The sequence below is a fragment of the Bubalus kerabau genome, chromosome 10, assembly GCF_029407905.1.
Source record: "Bubalus kerabau isolate K-KA32 ecotype Philippines breed swamp buffalo chromosome 10, PCC_UOA_SB_1v2, whole genome shotgun sequence".
In the NCBI taxonomy this organism is placed as follows: Eukaryota; Metazoa; Chordata; class Mammalia; order Artiodactyla; family Bovidae; genus Bubalus; species Bubalus kerabau.
In genome coordinates this window covers 52,311,266-52,334,165 of record NC_073633.1, presented here as the reverse complement: position 1 = coordinate 52,334,165, position 22,900 = coordinate 52,311,266, and the positions used below count along the sequence as shown (strand labels likewise).

Below are 22,900 nucleotides of genomic sequence, written 5' to 3'. Positions count from 1 at the left end.
GCTTTCTATGAGTTAGAGCCAAGTGACACAAATAGAGTGGGTTATGTGATACCACTCATCTGATGTTAGGCAGGCTCAAAAGTAAAAAATAATTTTTTTCTATGCACATTACTCAAAGAGCTTATCATAGGGGCTTTGGTGTAAGAGACTCTTGACGTGAGGAAAATAGTATTTTTTATATAAGTATTTACTAAGCATAAATGCACATAGTAAATCCACATAATCTTGTTCCCTGCCTTCTCTTTATAAAAAGTTCCTCTTAGGTTACTTATGTCATCTTTATCCCGCACAGTTAGAGACTGAACTTGGATGCCTTTGGGGTAGACAGCCTGGCAGCCACAGGGAATGTTTTCGGTTCTGGGTCTGACTTGGCTTCATTGCTTAGGAATGGAGCATGGAGGCTCATTTCTCTTTGTCCTTTTTGCCAGAGGAACAGAGATGGGACTGTACTGGCCCCTGAGGTTCCCCTGAGCTTTTAAGAGGCAGACACACAGACTGCATCCTCTGTCCCACCCTCTAGGTGAAATGGTACGCCAGGCCCGGGTCCTGGCCCAGGCCACCTCAGACCTCGTCAACGCCATGAGGTCAGACGCGGAAGCGGAAATTGACATGGAGAATTCCAAGAAGCTCCTGGCAGCAGCTAAACTCTTGGCTGACTCCACAGCTCGCATGGTGGAGGCTGCAAAGGTAGTACATTGGATTTATTCACTTGAAAAGTGAACGTTATTGAAAGGGAGAATCTGAAAGTTACCTTCAAGATAGAGAGTGGTTAACAGAGTGCGTGTTTTTATTGGTTTAAAATCTACATGGCTTTGTAATGCTTAACCTTCTTCAAGTGGGGCACAGGGAAGTCACAGAACACGTGAATGAAACTCTTTAGGGCAATGGTGCTGACTCAGCCATAGATAGCAGAGTCCCTGCTTACCAAGTATTCTTTCTATTGAGTCATTTCCATTGACTTACTTGAAAATGGTGACTAATTTAAAGTTGAGATTTTCAACAGTAAATTCACTTTGACCTGTTTTCTTCCTGTAGCCTTAATGTCACTTTACCCTCCATTTTACTTCTCAGCTAAACTTCTTTCAAGATTTTGCATAAGTGACCAACTTGTGGTTACCAAAGGGGATGTGGGGGAGAGATAAATTAGGAATTTGGGATTAATATATACATGCTATTATATATAAGATAGAACTAACTGTATAGCACAAGGAACTCGTACTCAATATTTTATAAGAACCTATATGGGAAAAGAATCTGAAAAAAATATAAATATATATATATATATATATATATAAAGGCAAAATTCAGCAAATTACCTTATATATAATTTCATATGTAATTACCTTATATAATTTTATACTTTATAAAATTCATGTATATATATGAATAAGAAAATAGAAACCACCTTCAACTTCATATCCCCAAGGTAACATGTTGAATGTATTTCTATGCATTTTCAGGTTCATTATACATCCCCCACAGCTTAGCCTGTCTCCTTGGCTTCTAATAGAACAGTAGGGTATCTCAACCAAGTATGTGAATTTCATTCACTTTCGATGTCTGTGACATGCAGTGATATCCAGTAGACCTTCCTCCTTGTCTAACTCATCATTATATTACCTGAGGGGCTGAGAGTCCTTGGAGATATATCCTGTGTAGGACTGAAGAGAATCCCAAGGAGGGGCAGAGTCTGAACTTCCTTCCTCTGCTCTGATCCTTCTTTCTGCCAAGAAGCTCTGCTTCTAACCACGCCTTTTACCAAAAATACACATTAGACCTTTGGATTATAGTAAGTTGTTTTTGTTTTTGTTTTTTAAGGTGTTACTAGTTTTGTTTCATTTTTTCTCCCTTCTTTCTAAGTTTAAACAAAGCCATTTCAAGCAAACCCTCATGTTCACAAAAATTACTTGCTAGGCTGGAAAGAACTTGAATGAAAAGTCTGCATGTGTGCTGAGTTGCTTCAGTCATGTTCAATTCTTTGCATCCCTAAGAATTGTAGCCTGCCAGGCTCCTCTGTCCATGGAATTCTCCAGACAAGAATACTGGAGTGGGTTGCCATGCTCTCTTCCAGAGTGAGAAGTCTAGTCAGTCCTTTATTTTACAGATGAGAAAACTAGAACTAAGAGAAAAGTTAAGCCTATTATCACGTAACCAGGACTAAGCTGACCAGTGTGCACATTTTTTTCTAGATGTGTAGTGGTCCCCAGACCCATTCACTGCATATACCAACTTACCAAAGTATTTGTTATTTTGGATTATTTATATTAAATGGGACAAGTTGAGTGTTTTTCTAAGTTATTTTAATCTTTTAGCTAAAAGTCATCATGGCAATATTTTAATTGCTGAATTTTGTTGAAAGATAAAGAATATATGGTAGTTAGACTTACAAAGAATATATTTAATGTGAAGAAAAAATATAGATAATCAGTAACTAAGATTGCAGGCCAAAATTAGTACCCCATATCTAATATATGTTCATCATAAAAGACATTGCTAAGGAAGGATCCAGACACGCACGTCAGTATAAAGTACAGAAATGGTGCTTTCCTGCTGCTTGAACACACAGTTTAGGCTGGTGTGCTACAGGACGCATTGATAAAAAATACCCAGTGACCAGAAAAAATGACTCTCTTGAAAGCGGAAGAATGCAAAGGAGCCCTAACAATCCTTTCACATGCGAAGTGCAAAGATACGATTTTTTAGTTGCTAGAAACACAAAATCAAGACTAGTGAAAGTGGTTTTAAGTTTGAAAGAATGGGAGATTCCATCCAAGAAGATTGCCAATACAACTCTGCCATGAGTGTTAGATCTGTTCCACTCAATGTGAATTCCTATGACTTCTTATACATACCATAGTTGAGAGAAGTCAATTTTTGCAAATTGGTAAACTTGGCTAGGTGGCCATATGGGAAATGGAGACGTTCAAAAAATTGATTTTCAGTAATTGGTGTGTTTCTTTCTGCCTTGCAAGCAATTATTATAGCCTGAAAATGTTCATGGAAAGAAACTCGTTCATCTTTGTACATCCAGTGCTGGTCACAAAACATCCAGGCCCTGTGCAAAGAATCTTGATTGATGCTTTTATTGCCGGTGGAGGTAGAAGACTGGATAAGCTTTACGTTTCTGTTGATTTTGGGCTTCTCTGGTGGCTCAGATCGTAAAGAATCTGCCTGCAATGCAGGAGACAAGGGTTCAGTCCCTGGGCCAGGAAGATCCCCTGGAGAAGAGAATGGCTACCCACTCCACTATTCTTGCTTGGAGAATTCCATTGACAGAGAAGCCTAGCAGGCTACAGTCCATGGGGTCACAAAGAGTCGGACATGACTGAGTGACTAAGACTTATACACTCACTCATCATGCAGTAAAATTATCTTCTCCCTACATTATCTTTAGCCTTTCTCTTCTTCAAAACCCTACTTATCTAAGTAAAATCCACTTGGACTTCTACAGCAACATGATAAAAGAGCCATGGGCTTACACAAGGGAAGCATGGCCATCAGCAGTACATGGAACCCTCCCCTTTCCATGCCAGGATAGCAGCATCAGTTTCTCTTGTTACTTTAGTACAATTGGGTACCAATTCTACTTGAATACATTTGCCAACTGAGGTTCTCTAGAAATGTAATTTCTAGATATGGTCTTTCATGAACAATATTGCCCCATAGAACTTTGAATGGCATTCCTCTCCCTCCTCCCCGCAACCTGGGCCCCTGTGTGATACTGTAATCTTAGCCCATTCTCATTCGCCAGTGCAGCAGGACAGGAGAATCTTTCAGCAGGGATATGTGTCTGTCACTCTAATTAAAATATAGTTCTTCCCGAGAGATGTGAGCAGGAGGGACTTAACATCTTTTAAACCGTGGGTTTCTGACCACAAGGTAATTGATATGGATGACGAAGGCTATGACCTTAAGCATTACCATTGGATTTCTCCTGTTTAGCTGTGCATTGTTGAAACATCCCATCCCCTGGTAGGTATTTTTTTATTGAGAGGAAACATCTTTGTCATAAAGATGCTGCTTGGAGCATTCCGAGATATCTTGTACTCCTAGGAAAAATAAAATTGAAGGCATAAATTCAGTGTCTTTGGCACATTGCCCCCTGGACCTCCTGGAATCTTTGCTTTCACCTTGGCAGGGGGCTGCAGCCAACCCTGAGAACGAGGACCAGCAGCAAAGGCTGAGAGAAGCTGCCGAAGGTCTCCGGGTGGCAACCAATGCTGCGGCCCAGAATGCTATTAAGAAAAAAATCGTCAACCGACTGGAGGTCAGTAAGGAGTAAAGAGCCTGGTTTGCTAGATTTTAGATTTGCAGAGAGTCCATTGAAAGAACAATCGAATTCATAAGGCAATGCCCATCCAAAGGAAGCTAAATCAATATGGATGATGCAGTTTAATGTATTAGATGCCATGAGCAACTTGAACAGCTGGTTTAGGGCCACTGTACTTTTAGGTCCAGTGGTTTAGATCCATTGACACAGTTTGAAAAACTGCTTCAGGTCATGTTTGCACAAAGCCAAGATCTTTTCAAAGTTTAACAGTCTTGTATAAAACTCAGATTTTCATTCAGGAGGAACCAGGATTTTGGGGTTTTTTTGTTTTCCCCTGGCATTAAGGGATGTACATGTTCAGGAAAAAAATGTAAAAATGTAGCTAAAATGTAAATATTTTGTTGGAGGTAATGTTCTTTCAGGACTTCCAATAGAAAGTAATCACTTTTGAAGACTGGAGATGGGAATAAAGAGGTATGAAAGGAACTAATAAAGACTGTCATTTTTCAGAATGCTTATTTATTCTTGGTAAAAAAGTTATAGGTACAAATTCTTTAGAAAACGAATCTCATAAATGTACACAGGAGACTCTTAGAATACAATCAGGGGGGATTTGAGGCCAGAACTTGCCTGTCTGGTGAGGAATCCCAACATGTATAGTTTTCTGGGTTCTGGAAAACAACCGGCCTCCATGTCCGTGGAAGGAGACTGGAGAGTCAGCATGATTAAGTATGCCAGGCCCAGAAAGGCCTGGGCCTTTCTGAACCCAGGCAAGTCAGGAGCACCAGTGTTTGTGCCTGGCTCTTGACCCAGAAAGCAGCCCATGCTTCATGGGAGAGAGAGGCCTTTTTTCCTAAAACATTTAGGCTTGGTGCTGCTTATCAGTTCCATATGGTCTTGGGACTTGTCCCTTGTCTTTTGTGGAAAGACAAATGAACACCGGAACTTGGACACTCAAGCCAGCCTCTCTTTTTCATTTGTCCCAGGCAACATAAACCAAAGGAAGACATCAGGACTCAGCTAGGTTAGGATGTCAGTGGTGCTGAAAGGGTGGAGTCTGCACCTGGCGCTCCCTTTCTTATAGCTGTCCGGTGCCCCCCTTTAGTGGAGAGAATGTATGTCAGTGTGTATGTGTGTGTGTGTTTGCACACAAGAATCCTGGCTCACCTCCTCTCTCTGTCCCGCCCCCACCCCCACCCCCACCCCAGGTTGCAGCCAAGCAGGCTGCGGCTGCAGCCACACAGACCATCGCCGCCTCCCAGAACGCAGCCGTGTCCAACAAGAACCCTGCGGCCCAGCAGCAGCTGGTGCAGAGCTGCAAGGTGAGGCTCTGGCCACCGGAGAGCCAGGTCTGCTGAAGGACACCCTGATAGCATTAGAGCACGTGGTGCCAGCTAATTCAGTTAAGACCAATCATCCAGGCTCCTAATCCAGTTTGTTCTGGCTCCCGTGTTTCAGGTGTACACACACATACGCACATCTGGCTTTTGTCTATTAAGTGGATGGCCTGTACTTGGAAGGAAAGCACAATGTTTTTACCAGCGTTGTCTTTCCTTTGTCTGGATTCTTTTCCTCCTTTTTGTGAGCACAAATCAAGGACAATCGATGATGAGGCCATTTTCGGGCTCTGAAGCAGTAATGAAGCATCGAATTTCCCAAGTGCCTCCCTCCCTTTGAACAGTGGCATGTACCTTCAGTCTTGGATTTATTCATCCTGCCTGGTCTCAGTGCTGCTGTGCTCTGGGGCTTACTCTGGTTACCTGATTGATCTTCTGAGACCAGGCCCTGATTCCATGCTGAAGCCACAGTGCCGCCGAGGGTGCAGCATGCCTCTGCCGCCTTCTCTGAAGGCCCACAGTTGACTCCCGGGAGAGCCCTGAGCAGTGCCAGATGCACACTCTCATTGCATAGCTATCGCCCACATCTTGGCACCGTTTCTCACTGAAGTCTCCCACAAGCGTTTACAGTCCGCCGTGGGACCTGGGTGTAGGGACATGTTAGATTTATGACCCCTCTCTCTCCTTTCTCAACTCCCCTCTGAAATGCTGCATGCATGAGGGGTGTTGTTGCCTCTACTTTAGAAATGGCTTTACTTCTGCAGGGAGACCACCCGGGACCCTTTAAGTCCTGAATCCCGGGTCTCTGAGCCCAGCCCCTCATTAGGGAGCAAGTTTTCTCTGGTAGAAAAGCCTCAGCAATACAGGAGGACCCTGACCTTGGAACTGTGCATGTCAAGGGGGTTTTTCTGAGAGCCAGGTGCCTGCTATGGAGAGAGATGGTTTCCTATCGGGGCCTGGCATCAGCCGCCAGTAGGGAGAGCAAAATGGCATTTCCCTTCTCAGAGAGCACATGCCTCTTGCGTCCAGGTAAATTGTATGAAACCCCTCACCTCTGCATTTTATGAGGAAACTGAACATACTCATCCTGTGGGTATCCCTGTCAGGGGATGAGAGCATTGCTGTTTATCAGGATGCTGTGCAGAAAGGAAAGTGGACCAGATTGCTGGAGAAGATCCACAGACAGTCTCCTTGAATTTTTTTTTTTTTTTTTTTAAGATTTTTGCCTAAATGGACTCCTGAAAAGAACATGTCACCAGGGTGGGCTGCTCTTGGGCCCTTCCTTAGAGTGCTGGCCACTGTGCCATGAGCTCTGAGGGCCTGGTTAGTCAGATGGCATGGGCGCAGAGGGACATGTGGGAGAACTCTGAGTGAAAGGCCGTCATCTCCTTGGCACGGTGGAGATAGTCTCTTTCAAGTGCTCTCACCACAGGATGCTGTACTCCCTTCCCTACGCTGGGCAGTGGGTTTCCCCATTTGAGAAATGAGAACAGAGGAAGGGGAACCATGGTGACATGAAAGTTGATGGACAAAACGTATAACCACAAAGTCAGAAATCGACATGCTGAAGTATACTGTTAGTTGAGTATTTCTCTCACTTTCTTCTGATCATGGGACTGAATAAATCTCTACTTTACCTATAAATTGGAGAGATTCTTTAATTCTAGGGTTTTCAATCCTCATGAGTCGGGATGGTGTGAGTTGCTACTGGTGAAATTGTTTTCAGGCCAAGTTATAGAGGATCGTCTTGTGCTGGGTGTGTTGGGACCTGGAGGACCACAGGGTAGGGTGTGTGCAGGAGGAGCCTTCCCACAGGTGCCATGTTGGGACTCAGTGTTGGCAGGGACCCTGCTGGCTACAGCTGCTGAGCAAATGCAGGGTCTGGACCAGGCATCCCCCCAGGAGGGAAGGCACACCTACAGAACATTATCACTTGGGGCATTTGCCCCTGCACGCTGTGTTGGTAACTCACCATCCTGGATGTGCTCAGTTTTCATCTTCCTTGCTTCCTGCAGGCGGTGGCTGATCACATTCCTCAGCTGGTCCAGGGGGTCAGAGGGAGCCAAGCTCAAGCAGAAGACCTGAGCGCCCAGCTGGCTCTCATCATCTCCAGCCAGAACTTCCTCCAGGTACTGCAGCAGCGTTCGCCCTGCTCTTCCCCAGAACCAGAACCCACCCCACCCCACACTGGGCAGGGGGTTCCCTTTATCCTTACGAGAGTACTTCACAGATTCTAGAGCAAGAGCAAAGTTTTCATAGTAAACAGACCTGGAGAGGGAGATGGAGCTTGGCAAAGCAAGATGCCGACGTATAGGGAAATTGCCATTTTTCTATCTATATTTCTCTTCTCTGAGGGAAGACATGTAATCAGTTCCACTTTTTGAGAACAGCCTAGTACTCGGTATTGCTTTAGGTTCGCTAGTTTCTGGAATATGTCATGCCATTATTCATTGAGTTTTCCTGGTGGCTCAGATGGTAAAGAATCTGCCTGCAATGCAGGAGACCCCGGTTTGATTGGTTCGATCTCTGGGTAAGAAAGGTCCCCTGGAGAAAGGAATGACTACCCGCTCTAGTATTCTTGCCTGGAGAATTCCATGGCCCGAGGGGTCTGGTGGGCTACAGTCCATGGAGTCACAGAGTCGGACACGACTGAATGACTAACACTATGACAAGTTTCCGGAATATCTCATGGCGCTATTCATAGCCAGGGAAACAAGAAGCAGTGAGTACATCTTCTCCAAAGGTGTCATGCTTTCCTGTGACAGTTGTAGAATTAGTAAGTATTGTTGGTCTTTGTTAAGTGAGGCTAGGTTCACTTTTTTTTGAATTCAAAAAAATATGACTATTAAGTTGTGGGAACACTCCCTTTGTACTTCTTGTTTTCACATCTCTCAGCACTTTGCCAACTTGGACCCCGTAAACAGTCAATTTGGTTTGGTATGTTTCTTCCTCATCCCTGTCTATTCGAATCTCTGCTTACAGGACCCACTGATACATCTATTTGGTTAAAGTGCCTTAGCTCTGACATGCAGGTATAGAACATGAAAAGCTTGTGCTTCCTCACATTTTAACTTCATACATAAACACATGTATGTATGTATGCATTCTCTTGGGATTCACTGTGTATTAACTGTGTTTTTCAAGTTAACATTTATATTAAGAACATTGATGATTTTGATTCATAGTCTCTCATCTCCTATACTCAGCGGTTAGCTTTTCTCCTGTCATTGGGCATACAGGTTGTTTACAATTAGTTGCCATCATAAACAACCTGTGATACGATAAAAATAAAAGAGACTTAATGTGTGCTCAAATCTTTGTGCCCCTCCTAAATTGTTTCCTCAGAGTAAGTTACTAGAACTCAGATTGCAAGCAGCTTATTTTTATCTTGGGACATCAAGAATTATGGCTTAGACCAGTTGTTTGTCTTCTGCTGTAGGTGGTTATCGGGCCTGGACTCAGCTGTGTTTGTCCCACGGTCAGCAGGATTGTAGGGTCTTAGAATAGTACAGTGTGGATGTGTTCCAGGGCCTACTCTGCCAGTCCCTACACTTGTTTTCCTGTTTCTTTTGTTCTTCTAATCTTGCTGTGCATCAGACTTTTACAAGAATAAGTTCAGAGTCAGAAATAAATAGAAATGGAATCAACAGACCAAACGTTCCAAACTTTTTTTCAAGTTTACATTTTAAACTTTCTTCTTATGTGTGATAGAAGAACCTTTCCAGAAGGATGAATGAATCTAAGTATATAGCTAGCAGTGTATGGAGCACACTTTTTAGTACATGTCTTCCAAGTTGGGAAAGCAATCATTGAAAAGTTTTTACCAATTTGCTTGGTAAAGCTTTTATTGTTTGATTTTGCCTTTCTGTGGTTTTTCACAGTGTTTAACATTGGTCATGTTTCAGTTATTTGTTTTTATTATGTAAACTTGTCTCTTTATGCTTTTTGTATGTTCATGCTAATTTTTCGTATAAATCCTCATGAATTCTTTAAATATTAATAATATTCCTATGGTCTTGATATTTATGACATGATATTTAAATTGTTATAGCTGTGCTAAGAGCAGTTGTGTAGCATACGTATCAAAACCCTTAAAATTATGTATACTCTTTGCTCTGGTAACTTTATTTCGTAGAATTTATTTTTTTAAAAAATGAATGTGTACAACATTTTAGCTACAGAAGTGTTTATCACATTATTGTTTATTATATTTGAAAATATGAAAACATACTCAATACAGGATTAACAAGTCATAACAGATGTACACACTGGAGTGTTATTACAGCTATCAAAAAATAGAATATGCGGAACAAGGAGATTGAAAAACAGAATAAGTAGTACGATCTTATTTTGGAAAATATATGTGCATGCACACAGGACCCACACATGTTGAAATTTTCCTGGATTCTGAGATGTGAGAGGTCATTTGTTTCCTTTTATATCCCTGTATTTTTCTGAATAGTCTATTAGATATAGTTGAGACACATATTCAAGAGCTATTCCAAGAAACACAATATCTTTAACAAGAAATCTCTTTCAAAAAAAAGAAGTCTCTTTCAAATCTTTTTTAAATAAGAATTTCAAGCCACCATACCAATTTTAATTTTACTCCCCACTCTACCCACAAAGACACATACTTTTTGTTTCAAACATTCCTAGAATGTCCTGCCCTAGAGTATCTGATTTGGGGTGGCAAATTTGGGGGGAAACTAGATAGTTTTAATATTCATTGTTTTAGGCCAAAGTAAGTTGTGACTGATATGGTGCCATTGCTCTCTGGGTCTGTCTTCTCTGACTCTTGCTGCCCAGGAGCTGTCTGACTTTCTGTTTTTCTCTCTACAGCCTGGAAGCAAGATGGTATCCTCTGCCAAAGCTGCAGTGCCCACCGTCAGTGACCAGGCTGCAGCCATGCAACTGAGCCAGTGTGCCAAGAACCTCGCCACCAGCTTGGCAGAGCTGCGTACCGCCTCACAGAAGGCAAGTGCACCCTTGTCACTGCAGTTAGCTTGCCGGAAGTGGAGCTTTTAATTCCTTACTACTTGTTGTGACCTGGGTGTTCCTTGGGGCCAGAACATTGCTGGGCATGTTTCTTGGTGAAATTGTCTGTTTCATTTGCTTAACCATTAAATATGCTTGTGTGGACTGACTTCTACCACTTTTAACTGCCGTCTCCTCGACTTAGTTATCACCTTCTGGTTACAGATGACTTTGGTTAAACTATGCTAGGTTACATACTCCCCCTTCCTCCCTTATGCTGGGACTAGCAATGATTTATTTCTCACAATCTTAGAGACTGGTCATCTGTTTCTTGATGCCAGGTAGACTGTGGGCAAAGTAAGTGATCACATCATTCAGATATTATCTTATGAACTTAGTAACAAATTATTTAGATGGTAGGTCTAACTTGGAGGATCATTTGTATTATCTTTGTCCTGAAAGTTTTCCACGTCTTAAATAGGAACATTCACCTTACCAGGATTCTTAATAGAACAGAATTAGGGATTGAGGAGTTTCTGTCTCTGGAACTTATTAATTCCCAAAGACCCTCCTTACCATTCTGTTTGTAATGGTATTAGCATGAAGTTCTGGCATGAATTCATTGTTCCTTACTGTAACAATCCCTTTGTAGAAGCAAGCAGCCTCATACATGACTAAGGGAAGAAGGTTTGAAGCTGATTTGAATTTGTAATATAAACAGTGTACTATATCACCTAAGGAAAGATATAATTTAGAGATTTAGATTATATCTAATAAAAAAGTTATTTTGAACCCTGTTTCTCAAAGAGAGGTCCCGAGGCCATCTGCACTGGGATCACATGGAAGCACTTAAAATACAGGCTCCTGGCCCTTGCCCCTGAGCACCCAAGTCAGCATCTCAGGTTATAGAGCCCAAACGTCTGCATTTTAACAAATTTCCTCAGTGACCGTGACACACCCCCCTCCAACAACTGCTTTGGAGCTGTGAGCCCCACAGTGGGACTCAATAAGACTGTTCACTGGGTTCACGAAGATTCTGTGAGAGCTTCCAATTATTTTTGTATATAATGTGAGGGTTAAGTGTATAGGCTCTGGGACTTCCCTGGTGGTCCAGTGGTTAAGACTCTGTGCTCCCAACACAGGGGGGCCTGGGTTCGATCCCTGGGCAGGGAACTGGTCCCACATGTGGCAACTAAAGATCCCATAGGCCACAGCAAAGTTCTAAGACCCAGCTCAGCCAAATAAATAATTTTTAAAAAAAAAAGAAGAATTTGAATCTAAATATTCAAATTCTGGCCTTGCTATCGGCTAATTTTGTAACCTGGCAAGTTAATTAACCTCTCTGTGTCTCAGCGTCCTCACCTAGTAATACTAACCACAGAAATCAATCAAATAGTGTGTACTGCTGCTGCTGTTACTATTATCTAAAAATGAAAGATGCTAAGATTTACCTGTTTTTAATATATTTGTGTATAATTTATTAATAAGTGTGTTGGGGAGGATGTGATGAAAGCATTTGGAGACTAGTGTTTCTAAAAGATCACAGAATAAAGTAGTTCTCTTTAAAGTTTTTACTAATAAAAAACATCTTTCATAACCTTCAGTGTGAAAAGGTAATGGTTTACAATCTAGACATTTGAAAAAGAATTGACTCTTGAGAGTCCCTTGGACTACTAAGAGATCAAACCAGTCAATCCTAAAGAAATATCAGTCCTGAATATTCCTTGGAAGGACTGATGCTGAAGCTGAAACTCCAATACTTTGGCCACCTGATGCGAAGAACTAAGTCATGGGGAAAGACCCTGATGCTGGGAAAGATTGAAGGCAGAAGAGAAGGGGATGACAGAAGATGAGATGGTTGGATGATGTCACCAACTCAATGGACATGGTTTGAGCAAACTTGGAGAGTTGATGATGGATAGGGAAGCCTAGCGTGCTGCAGTCCATGTTGCAAAGAGTCAGACACAACTGAGTGACTGAACTGAACTGAATTTTGGTATAGACTTGTCCCTAGAGTCCTGGGTTCATTTGTTGGTTCTTTCATTCAGCTCCCACATGCTTCCCAAGTTTCTGTGTGCACTCATACTGCGCTGGTTGCCCCATGTCTAGAACCCAGACACAGTGAGTAAGAATGCTCTTAGTATGAGAGGCAGTGTATTGTAGATATAAACAGCTTCAAGGAGACTTTAAGTATATCCTGTTGTGAAGCACACACAATTGATTATTTAGGGAACTTAGGACTGAAGTCTTAACTGAGCATAATTTTGTTCTCTTAGGAAATGCTAGTTACCTTTGCTTGCTCTTGCTAAATTAGGAGAGTCATTGATTATATCCAGAAAAGCATTCATGTGTTGCAAGGTACTGGGGTTGCTTTTCCAAGCAGACCTTCGTGTACATATTCCCATCTCTGTTGACAGGCCCACGAAGCCTGTGGTCCCATGGAAATCGATTCAGCACTGAGCACCGTGCAGACCCTGAAGAGTGAACTGCAGGACGCCAAGATGGCGGCTGTGGAGAGTCAGCTGAAGCCACTCCCCGGGGAGACGGTAGGAGATGTCAGTGGCAGCCAGGGGTGGGGCTTCACCTTCCATTAGGATACATCGAGGCATTTTTAGAAGTTGCGGGTCAGTGCGCCTAAATTTCAAGCTTTGTTAATGCAAAGCCCAGGATGGCCCCATGTCTCTAGAACTAGGGTAGAGATGGCTCCAAGGGGTCTCTGGTGATGGGTCTGTGTGTGCTCCCCTAGAGTGTGACTGGGATGACCAGGCATCTGTTAATATTCACCCCTCTTTTCCATAAACAATACCTGCTGGTGGTTGAGGCCAGGGTTCTAATCCTGTGCCTTTTTCTGAAAAGAATGCCCAGTGCAGCTGAATGAACTGTGTTTATACATAGAAGTTCTGGCTTTCTTGGTTCAGGATGTATCATCTACCAGTTGTGAGCAAGTTCTGATCTCTGTGTTCCAAGTATTTTATCTGCGAAATGGGTGGCAGTTAAGCTATAAAGATAAATGCAAATTATTTTCAACAATCATATTCAAAAAAATTTTTTTTCCATTGTATAATGGGCAGTGACAAAGCACTTTGCTGTAGCAAACCCACAACAGCACATGGGATGATGGCCCCAGAAATCTAACTTAATCCTGTTATAATACCTCCTAATGCCTGTGCCAGGGTTTTCTTGGCTACAGTTTTACCAATTGTCCTCGTTTGTATATAGATTCTCCTTTCCCTCACTCTTGAACATTGCTGATGAGATACCTTCATTTATTAAGCACCTGTTAAGCAGTGTATACACACACAACCCATCTAGTTTATCCTGACAGTAACTTAATTAACAAGTGTTGTTCATCCCATTTTACAGCTGAGAAAACAGGTGTGTGTTTGTCACTGTTCTTCATGCTACCTGGCATTAGCATTGCAATCATGGTTTGAACCCAGATCTACAGGACTCCCTAACCCATGTCCTTGATATTTTACACTGAGAACTTTTAACTAGTGCCACTCTTTGGATGAACTAAAAACGTTAAGAATATAAAGAGACTAATGTATCCTTGAACAATGCCTGGTACATAGGAAGCACACAGAAAATAATCAAGTCAAGCTACCCCTCATTGTAAAAACTAGGCAATTCAGGCTCAGAGAGGTTAAGTCACTTACCTAAAGTGCCGCAGCTAATGCTGAGGTCAGGATTGGCTCCTGGGCCAGCGGCTTTGAACTGTGGTCCAGGTGTCCCATTGCAAAGTTCTGTGCTCCAAGGAGCCCATTCTGCCTTTACATAAAACAACTGGTTAGTTAGAATGCAAGAAACATCATGCAATTTTTTAAGAAATTGTTGTGTGTACTATATTATATGGTTGCCTGTAATGGACCAGGCTGTTTTTTACTTGAAGAAAATGTCTCTTAGAAAACATGTTTTGCGGTTAAAATGGCTTGCACTTCCTAATCACCCAAAAGTTCTCTTCCAAAATGTTGTCCTCATCTAGTAATCAAACAATTACTCGTATCCTAGGCCTCTATTGACTTTATTCTCTGAATTATTTATTCTGTTGACAAAGCAAGATGACGTGCTCGTCATGGGAAGCAAGCACTTTGCCCGTTTTTATAATCTCATTTACCACTCCAAGCCTCTATTTCTATTGCATTTCCTTCTGGTTAGAATTCCATAAAAGTATTATGATCAAATTGAACAATGGTAATGGTCCCACGTGCCAGGAAGGTGGAACAGCTGGATGTCTGCCCACTTCCTGCCAAGGCATAATTAATTCTCACTAAGGATTTTTTGCAGACTTTCCGAATTAGCTTTTAAAGGCATAATACTAATAGCTACCATTTGTTGAGTACCTACATTAATTCTCTGAAAACCTTTGAGCTAGATACTATAATCCCAGGACACAGAGACTTGGAGAGGTTCAGTGAATTACCCAAACCTATCACAGGTAGCAAGTAGAGGAAGGGAGCAGAGGGCAGGGTGTGAACTCAGATTTGTTTACCCTGAAACCTGGGTTCTTTCCCCTCTGTCACCCTACTTCTTCGTAGGGCCATTGGTATATTAGATGGGAAAGAACTGAACCCCAGAGTTTGATTTGCATTATTTGGGGACTAAGACTTTTGTGGATGATTTGGTTCTTCTAAGTTCTTCTCCCTGTTGCATATTCTTACAGCTGGAAAAATGTGCTCAGGACCTGGGAAGTACATCTAAAGCAGTAGGCTCCTCCATGGCGCAGCTCCTGACCTGTGCTGCTCAAGGCAATGAGCACTACACAGGTGAGACTCGCCTTCATGATGCCCTGAGGCCAGGTACAGACCACGGGCTGGTGGGAGGAGTTCATTGATTTGACAATGAACCTGATGTTTTTATTTCAGCAGTTCAACACACATTTCTCAAGAACATTCCGCATACTTGTTACTGGGCTTGATGCTAAGCATACAAAAACTAATCAAATATGATTCCCCCAAACTATCAATATTTGTGATTTTTGGCATCCCAGGGGAATTGCTGGGAGAAATAGAGGAAAACAATAGAATAGGAAAGACTAGAGATCTCTTCAAGAAAATTAGAGACACCAAGGGAACATTTCATGCAAAGATGGGCTCAATAAAGGACAGAAATGGTAGGGATCTAACAGAAGCAGAAGATATTAAGAAGAGGTGGCAAGAATACACAGAAGAACTGTACAAAAAAGATCTTCACAACCCAGATAATCACAATGGTGTGATCACTCACCTAGAGCCAGACATCCTGGAATGTGAAGTCAAGTGGGCCTTAGGAAGCATCACTACAAACAAAGCTAGTGGAGGTGATGGAATTTCAGTTGAGCTATTTCAAATCCTGAAAGATGACTCTGTGAAAGTGCTGTACTCAATATGCCAGCAAATTTGGAAAACTCAGCAGTGGCCACAGGACTGGAAAAGGTCAGTTTTCATTCCAGTTCCAGAAAGGCAATGTCAACGAATGCTCAAACAACCACACAATTGCACTCATCTCACATGCTAGTAAAGTAATGCTTAAAATTCTCCTAGCCAGGCTTCAGCAATACGTGAACCGTGAACTTCCAGATGTTCAAGCTGGTTTTAGAAAAGGCAGAGGAACCAGAGATCAAATTGCCAACATCCGCTGGATCATGGAAAAAGCAAGAGAGTTCCAGAAAAACATCTATTTCTGCTTTATTGACTATGCCAAAGCCTTTGACTGTGTGGATCACGATAAACTGGAAAATTCTGAAAGAGATGGGAATACCAGACCACCTGACCTGCCTCTTGAAAAACTTGTATGCAGGTGAGGAAGCAAGAGTTAGAACTGGACATGGAACAACAGACTGGTTCCAAATAGGAAAAGGAGGACGTCAAAGCTGTATATTGTCACCCTGCTTATTTAACTTCTATGCAGAGTACATCATGAGAAATGCTGGACTGGAAGAAGCACAAGCTGGAATCAAGATTGCCGGGAGAAATATCAATAACCTCAGATATGCAGATGACACCACCCTTATGGCAGAAAGTGAAGAGGAACTAAAGAGCCTCTTGATGAACATAAAAGAGGAGAGTGAAAAAGTTGGCTTAAATCTCAACATTCAGAAAACTAAGATCATGGCATCCGGTCCCATCACGTCATGGCAAATAGATGGGGTAACAGTGGCTGACTTTATTTTTTGGGCTCCAAGATTGCTGCAAATGGTGATTGCAGCCATGAAGTTAAAAGACGCTTACTCCTTGGAAGGAAAGTTATGACCAGCTTAGACAGCATATTAAAAAGCAGAGACTTTTTACTTTGCCAACAAAGGTCCTTCTAGTCAAGGCTATGGTTTTTCCAGTGGTCATGTATGGATGTGAGAGTTGGACTGTGAAGAAAGCTGAGTGCCGAAGAATTGATGCTTTTGAACTGTGGTGTTGGAGAAGACTCTTGAGAATCCCTTGGACTGCAAGGAGATCCAACCAGTCCATCCTAAAGGAGATCAGTCCTGGGTATTCATTGGAAGGACTGATGTTGAAGGTGAAACTCCAATATTTTGGCCACCTGATGCAAAGAGTGGACTCATTGAGAAAGACCCTGATGCTGGGAAAGATTGAGGGCAGGAGGAGAAGGGGATGACAGAGGATGAGATGGTTGGATGACATCACTGACTCAATGGAGATGGGTTTGGGTGGACTCCAGGAGTTGGTGATGGACAGGGAGGCCTGGGATGCTGCGGTTCATGGGGTCGCAAAGAGTTGGACATGACTGAGCAACTGAACTGAACTGAACTGAACTGAGGGTGTGTTCTTGCCTGGGAGATCCCATGAACCAGAGGAACCTAGTGGCCTGCAGTCCATGGAGTCGCAAAAGAGTTGGACACGATTTTGCAACTTTCACAGAAAACAAAGCTGTGCAGCTACTCAGCTACACTCCTTCCTGCACTGCCTGAAAGTTCTACTTGTTCTACATTCTGGGCCCCACTCTATTCTGTCAATTTTAGCTTTTCTATTCAGTGTGTAGTGGAATCACATTACGGTTTTTAATTTGTGTGTCCCTGAGAAGCAGTGTGGTTGAGGATATTTTCAGTGTATCAACCATTTGGATACCTTCTTTGTGAAGCATCTCTTCATGTCTTTTGTGCATTTTTAAAAATATGGGTTTTCTGTCTTTTCCTTATATATCTGCAGGAATTAGTTGTCACGTATATTGTGGCTTACCTTTTCACTGCCTTAAAGGTGTTTCTTGATAAACAAAACTTAAACTTTAATACAGTCCAATTTGTACTTCTCCTTTATGGTTAGTGCTTTTTGTGTCCCATTTAACAATTTTACTTTTCCAAGTCATAAAGATATTCATTGCTGCTATAGTCTAGAAGCTTTGTTTCACTTTCCGTATAGTAAGTCCTCTGTATATGATCCTTCAGGCTGTGAGCTTTCAAAGATGCAAATATGCATCCCATCAGCATCAGCCATGAGTGAAATTGCAGCTTGCCCTCCATCTCCTGTTGCTGACAGTCCTTCAGCTCTCCCCTCTCCCCTCTCTTGTCCCTTGTCCAGTCAGTAACTCTTCTTGCCTCACTTGATGCCAGGCCCTGTATGCCAGCTGTTTTACTGTACTACTGTACTTTTCCAGGTACTGTACTGTAAGACTTAAAATATTTGTGTGTGTGTGTTTTTATGCATTCTTTGTGTGTAAAGTATTATAAACCTATTACAGTACTGAATAGCTGATTGTGTCAGTTGGGTAACTATTTTTTATAAAATAGCCTATTGGGTAGGCTATTTTTGTTGGACTTACAAATTGGGCTTAATGAATGTGCTCTAGGAATGGAACCTGTTCGTTTGTAATGGACTTGCTATGTTTAGAACTGTGATCCACCTGGAACTGAGTGGCAAATGGGGTCCTAGTGGAGTTGTTTTTGCATTGGGGCATCCATGTACTTCCTTTCCCCAGTGGTCTTGAGGGCCACTTCATTATAAATTAAGTGAATCAGTGTGTGTGAATCAGTTGCTAAACTTTGCTTCTTTTTCTTTGCTGTAATTGCCTGTTCCTACCTTAGTACCACACTTGCCTAATCACTGCAGTTTTATACTAAGTGTATCCAAGAACATGAGTGCCCTGACCTTACTGTTCTTCCTCAAGTTAGTCCTGACTTCCTTGACCCTTTATATCCACTCTGTTTTAGATGCAACCTATCAATTTGTGCCTTCCCACCAATAAAAGCCTTTTTAGGTTGTTTTTTTTTTCCCTTGGTGGTTTGATTTTGATTTGGGTTTCCTGAATCTGGAGATAACTGGCATTTTTATATCACCGAGTCTTCCAATCTACGAATGTCTCTATGTTTATTTAGGTTTCCTTTCTCTCAATATTGTTTTATAGTTTTTTGCATAGACATTTTGGTTTTCATTATGGTATGCATCATCAAGCTTCTCCCCTTTTACTTTGGGTTTTTCTCTATGTTTATATTTAATATGTGTCCCGTTATATCATGCAGTTGTCCTTTTATGGGGGGAGAAGTTGTTTGTTGCCGTGACAGTATTCACGTTTCAGTTGGAGTATTCGGTCTACTTACATATAATGTAATTACTGATACATCGAGCTTTGAATTTGTCATCTTACCCGTTCTTTTCTCTATGTCCTACCTACCCTAGATTCCCTTCTTCTCTCCTTTCTTGCCTTCTTTCAGATCTATAAGTGCTTTATAAAATCCGTTACCCTTGATTGGTTTTCTGTACTTTCATTGCCTATTTTGTTTATTTTGTGGCTGTGCTGGGTCTTTGTTGCTGCACATGGGCTTTCTCTAATCGCAGTGAGCGGGCACTGCTTTTCTTTGCCATGTGCAGACTTATTGTGGTGGCTTCTCTGGTTGCAGAGCAAGGTTGTGGCCCACAGGCTTAGTTGCTCCCTGGCTTGTGGGATCTTCCTGGAACAGGGCTCAAACCCATGTCCCCTGTATTGGCAGGTAGATTCTTAACCACTTGGCCTACCTGGAAAGTCCTCATTGCCTATTCTTTAACAATTTTTTAAAAGTATAATATAGGTTAGTATGTTTACCTCTTCCTGGACAGTGCAAGAATCTTGGGACACATACACTTATTTATCTTTCTTCCAACTCGTTCCTTGTTGTTGAGTGTTTTAATTCTACATATATTTAACCTCCTCAATACAGATTCAAAGTTGCATCATAGTAATAATCAAGTGCTCCTCCATATTGACCTTTCCACTGTTGTTCATTCCTCCCTGATCTCAGGGTGTCTCCCCCTGGGATTGTTTCCTTTCTGCCCAAAGAACTCCCTTCATTACTTCCTTTAGTGTGAGTCTGCTGTGACCAATTCTTTCAGTTGTTGTTTGCCTAAAAATGCCTTGTGTAACCTTTATTTTGGGTGGATAATTTTATGTATTATAAAGTTTTAGGTTGGCGGTTGTTTTCTTCTAGCTTTTGAAGATGTTATTCCTTTGGTTTCTGGCTTCCTTTATTTCTGCTGTGGAGTTAGCTGTCACTTTACTCTTCTATAGGTAATGTGGTTTTAGTTTTCCCTAGCGCTACTTGAACTTTCTCAATCTTTTTTTGAATATTTGAATTTTCTCAGTCTTTGATTTTCAACCACTGTGCCCAGAGGAGTTTTGTTGTGTGCTGTTTTGCCTACTTATCCTGCCTTGGGTTTTAGTACTCCTTGAAGATGAGATTTGTTGTCTTAGGTCAGTTTTAAAAAACTCAACCACTGTACCTTCTAATAGTGTTTCCATCCCATTTTTTCTCTCCTCTTTGTAGATTCCAGTTACCCCCTATGTTGGACATGTTCACTATATGTGTCTCCTATGCTTTTCTTCTATGTTGGGTGTGATTTTTCTTCATGCTTTATTCTGTGGGCTTTTTTAAAATCTGCAGCTCACTATTCCTCTGTTTATTTGTGTCTATTCTATCTTTAAACCTTCTGTTGAGTTTTTAATTTTTAATGTCATATTTTATACCAGTCTTTTGATAGCTTTCTTATACTTCCCCCTTCTCTGCAGAAATTCTCTATCTTGTCATCTAACTTCTTCAACATACTTTTCACATTTACCTAAAACCCAGGTAAAAATTAAAAAAAAAAAAAATTTTTTTTCTGCCTGGTCATGCAGCATGTAAGGTTTTAGTTCCCTGACTAGGGATCAAACCCATGCTCCCTGCATTGAAAGCACAGTCTTAACCACTGGATGGACCATCAGGGAAGTTCCAAAGTCCCAGTCTTGAGGAGCCAATGTCAAGATCAACTATGGGCATCTTGTTGTCTGTTTTGGGTTTTTTCCCCTCTGTTTTCAATTATTGATCTTATCTCCTGATGTTTCTGATATTTTAAAAATTTAATGCTAATCATTGGTATTTTCATTGTAGAGATAATTTGAGGTTCTAGATTGTGCTTTCTTCCATACAGAGGATTATTCTTTTATTTTAGCAGGTGGTTTAGAAATGAGCAGATCACCATAATATGAGTGGCTCTGAACTGACTGGATATTGTAAAGTCTATTTCCAATGTACGTTCCATAATGTAGCCCTTTGTGCCAGCTGCCCAAACACCTGTGGTGTTTATGAGGGCCATTCTGACAATTGAACTCAGAACTATGTGTTTCGCATCCCAACCCCACACCATTGCAGAAGGTTTTGCTCAGCCTCTCAGCTTCTGGGCAGCAGTTTACGAATTAGAAAATGCCTTGAGGGAAAAGCAACATTGTACTCACTTCTAAGTGCTTGCTTTCTCTTCAGGATCTTGGCTTTCTTTACCTTGGCTCCTTGGTATCTCTCCATTGTCTTCAAACAGATGTTTCATATATTTTTCCCAGTGTTTCTAGTTGTCTCTCAGGAGGGGAGGATTCATCTGCAGTAAGTTATTCTGCATCTTTGGTTTTTTAAAAAACTGTGTATATTTATTACTTTGAAAATAAAAGCATAACAAGAACACAAAAAGAATTATAGCATAGTGTAATATAGTACCTACAACAGTAAAAATGAGAAATTCTGTCTTCATGAGAGGCTAAAGGAAGGTACTAAAGCAGAATTGACACTTGATAGGGGTCTTAAGGATTATTACAACTCACATAGTATCTAAGGAGAAGAAGTGTATGTAAATTTTTAAAAGCATAGGGCATAATAGAGATGTAGTTTCAAGAACTTCTGCACATGGCTGAAATCTTGCCAAATTTTATGTAGATGATGAAATGGATTTTTACTGAAGGAAGGACTGCTTTACAAGTTGTATCATCTGATACTGATTAACATCCAGAATGACAGACTGTCTAGCTGGTGTCTGAAGAACAGACTAGGAATAGCCCAATTTCATTTTGGCAGGTACCAACTAGGTGGACTTGGAAACAGCATATGTGGACTTGGAAACAGCATATGTGAAGTCCCAAAAGCAGAAGAAGGCTAATCAAATGAACTGAGAAGGATCCTAGTAAAAGGCAGGGAGGTAGGCAGTGAGAAGATAAGGCTGTAAAGGTCAGCTGGGGTCAGATCCTGAAAGGCGTCATGCATACATCCTCAATCCATCAGTAGTGTCAGACTCTTTGCGACACTGTGGACTGTACCCCACCAGGCTCTTCTGTTGATGGGATTTCCCACCAAGAATACTCAAGTGGGTGGCCATTTCCTCCTCTAGGAGATCTTCTCAACCCAGGGGTCCAACCCGCATCTCCTGTGGCTCCTGCATTGACAGGCAGTTTTTTAACCACTGAGCCTCCTGGGAAGCCCCAAAAGGCCTCATAAGCAAATTTACATAAATTGAGGGACCTTCCTGGTGGTCAAGTGGTTAAGAATCTGCCTTTCGGACTTCGCTGGTTGTCCTGTAGATAAGAATCTGCCTGCCAGTGCAGGAGACACGGGTTTGATAGCTGGTCTGGGAAGATCCCACATGTGGTGGAACAACTAAATCCATGTACCACGACTACTGAACCAGCATGCTGAAATTACTGCAGCCTGTGCACCTGGAGCCCATGCTCTGCAACAAGAGACATCCCTGCTGGTGCAACTAGAGAAAGCCTGTGCACAGCAATGAAGACCCAGTGCAACCAAAAATAAAATAATTATTAAAAAAAAAAAAAGAATCCGTCTTGCAATGCAGGAGACACAGGTCCAATCCCTGATCAGGGAAATAAGATCCCACGTGTGGTAGGGCAGCTAAACCTGTGCACTGCAACTTCTGAACCCACCAACTCTGAAGCCGAAGCCCCACAACTGAAGAGCCCGTGAGCCACAACAAAGACCCGATATAGCCAAATAAATACACATTTTAAAAAACAATAAATAAATTGAAATTTAATCTCAGAGCATGTGAAAATACTGAAAAGTTTGCATCCATGGACACAGTCCAGATTGTCCTTTAAT

General features: G+C 41.8%; 1 protein-coding gene across 7 annotated transcripts in view; it reads left to right on the top strand.

Annotated features, from left to right (window-relative positions):
* Window positions 1-22,900, top strand: part of TLN2 (talin 2) — a 499,060-nt gene that overhangs the window by 354,424 nt on the left and 121,736 nt on the right. For all 7 annotated transcript variants that reach the window (XM_055537745.1, XM_055537738.1, XM_055537740.1 and 4 more), the window contains 7 exons: window positions 521-687; window positions 4,139-4,267; window positions 5,479-5,592; window positions 7,623-7,736; window positions 10,450-10,584; window positions 13,002-13,130; window positions 15,248-15,350. In XM_055537745.1, coding sequence (XP_055393720.1) covers window positions 521-687; window positions 4,139-4,267; window positions 5,479-5,592; window positions 7,623-7,736; window positions 10,450-10,584; window positions 13,002-13,130; window positions 15,248-15,350 — 891 coding nt within the window. The remainder of the gene's footprint in view (window positions 1-520; window positions 688-4,138; window positions 4,268-5,478; window positions 5,593-7,622; window positions 7,737-10,449; window positions 10,585-13,001; window positions 13,131-15,247; window positions 15,351-22,900) is intronic.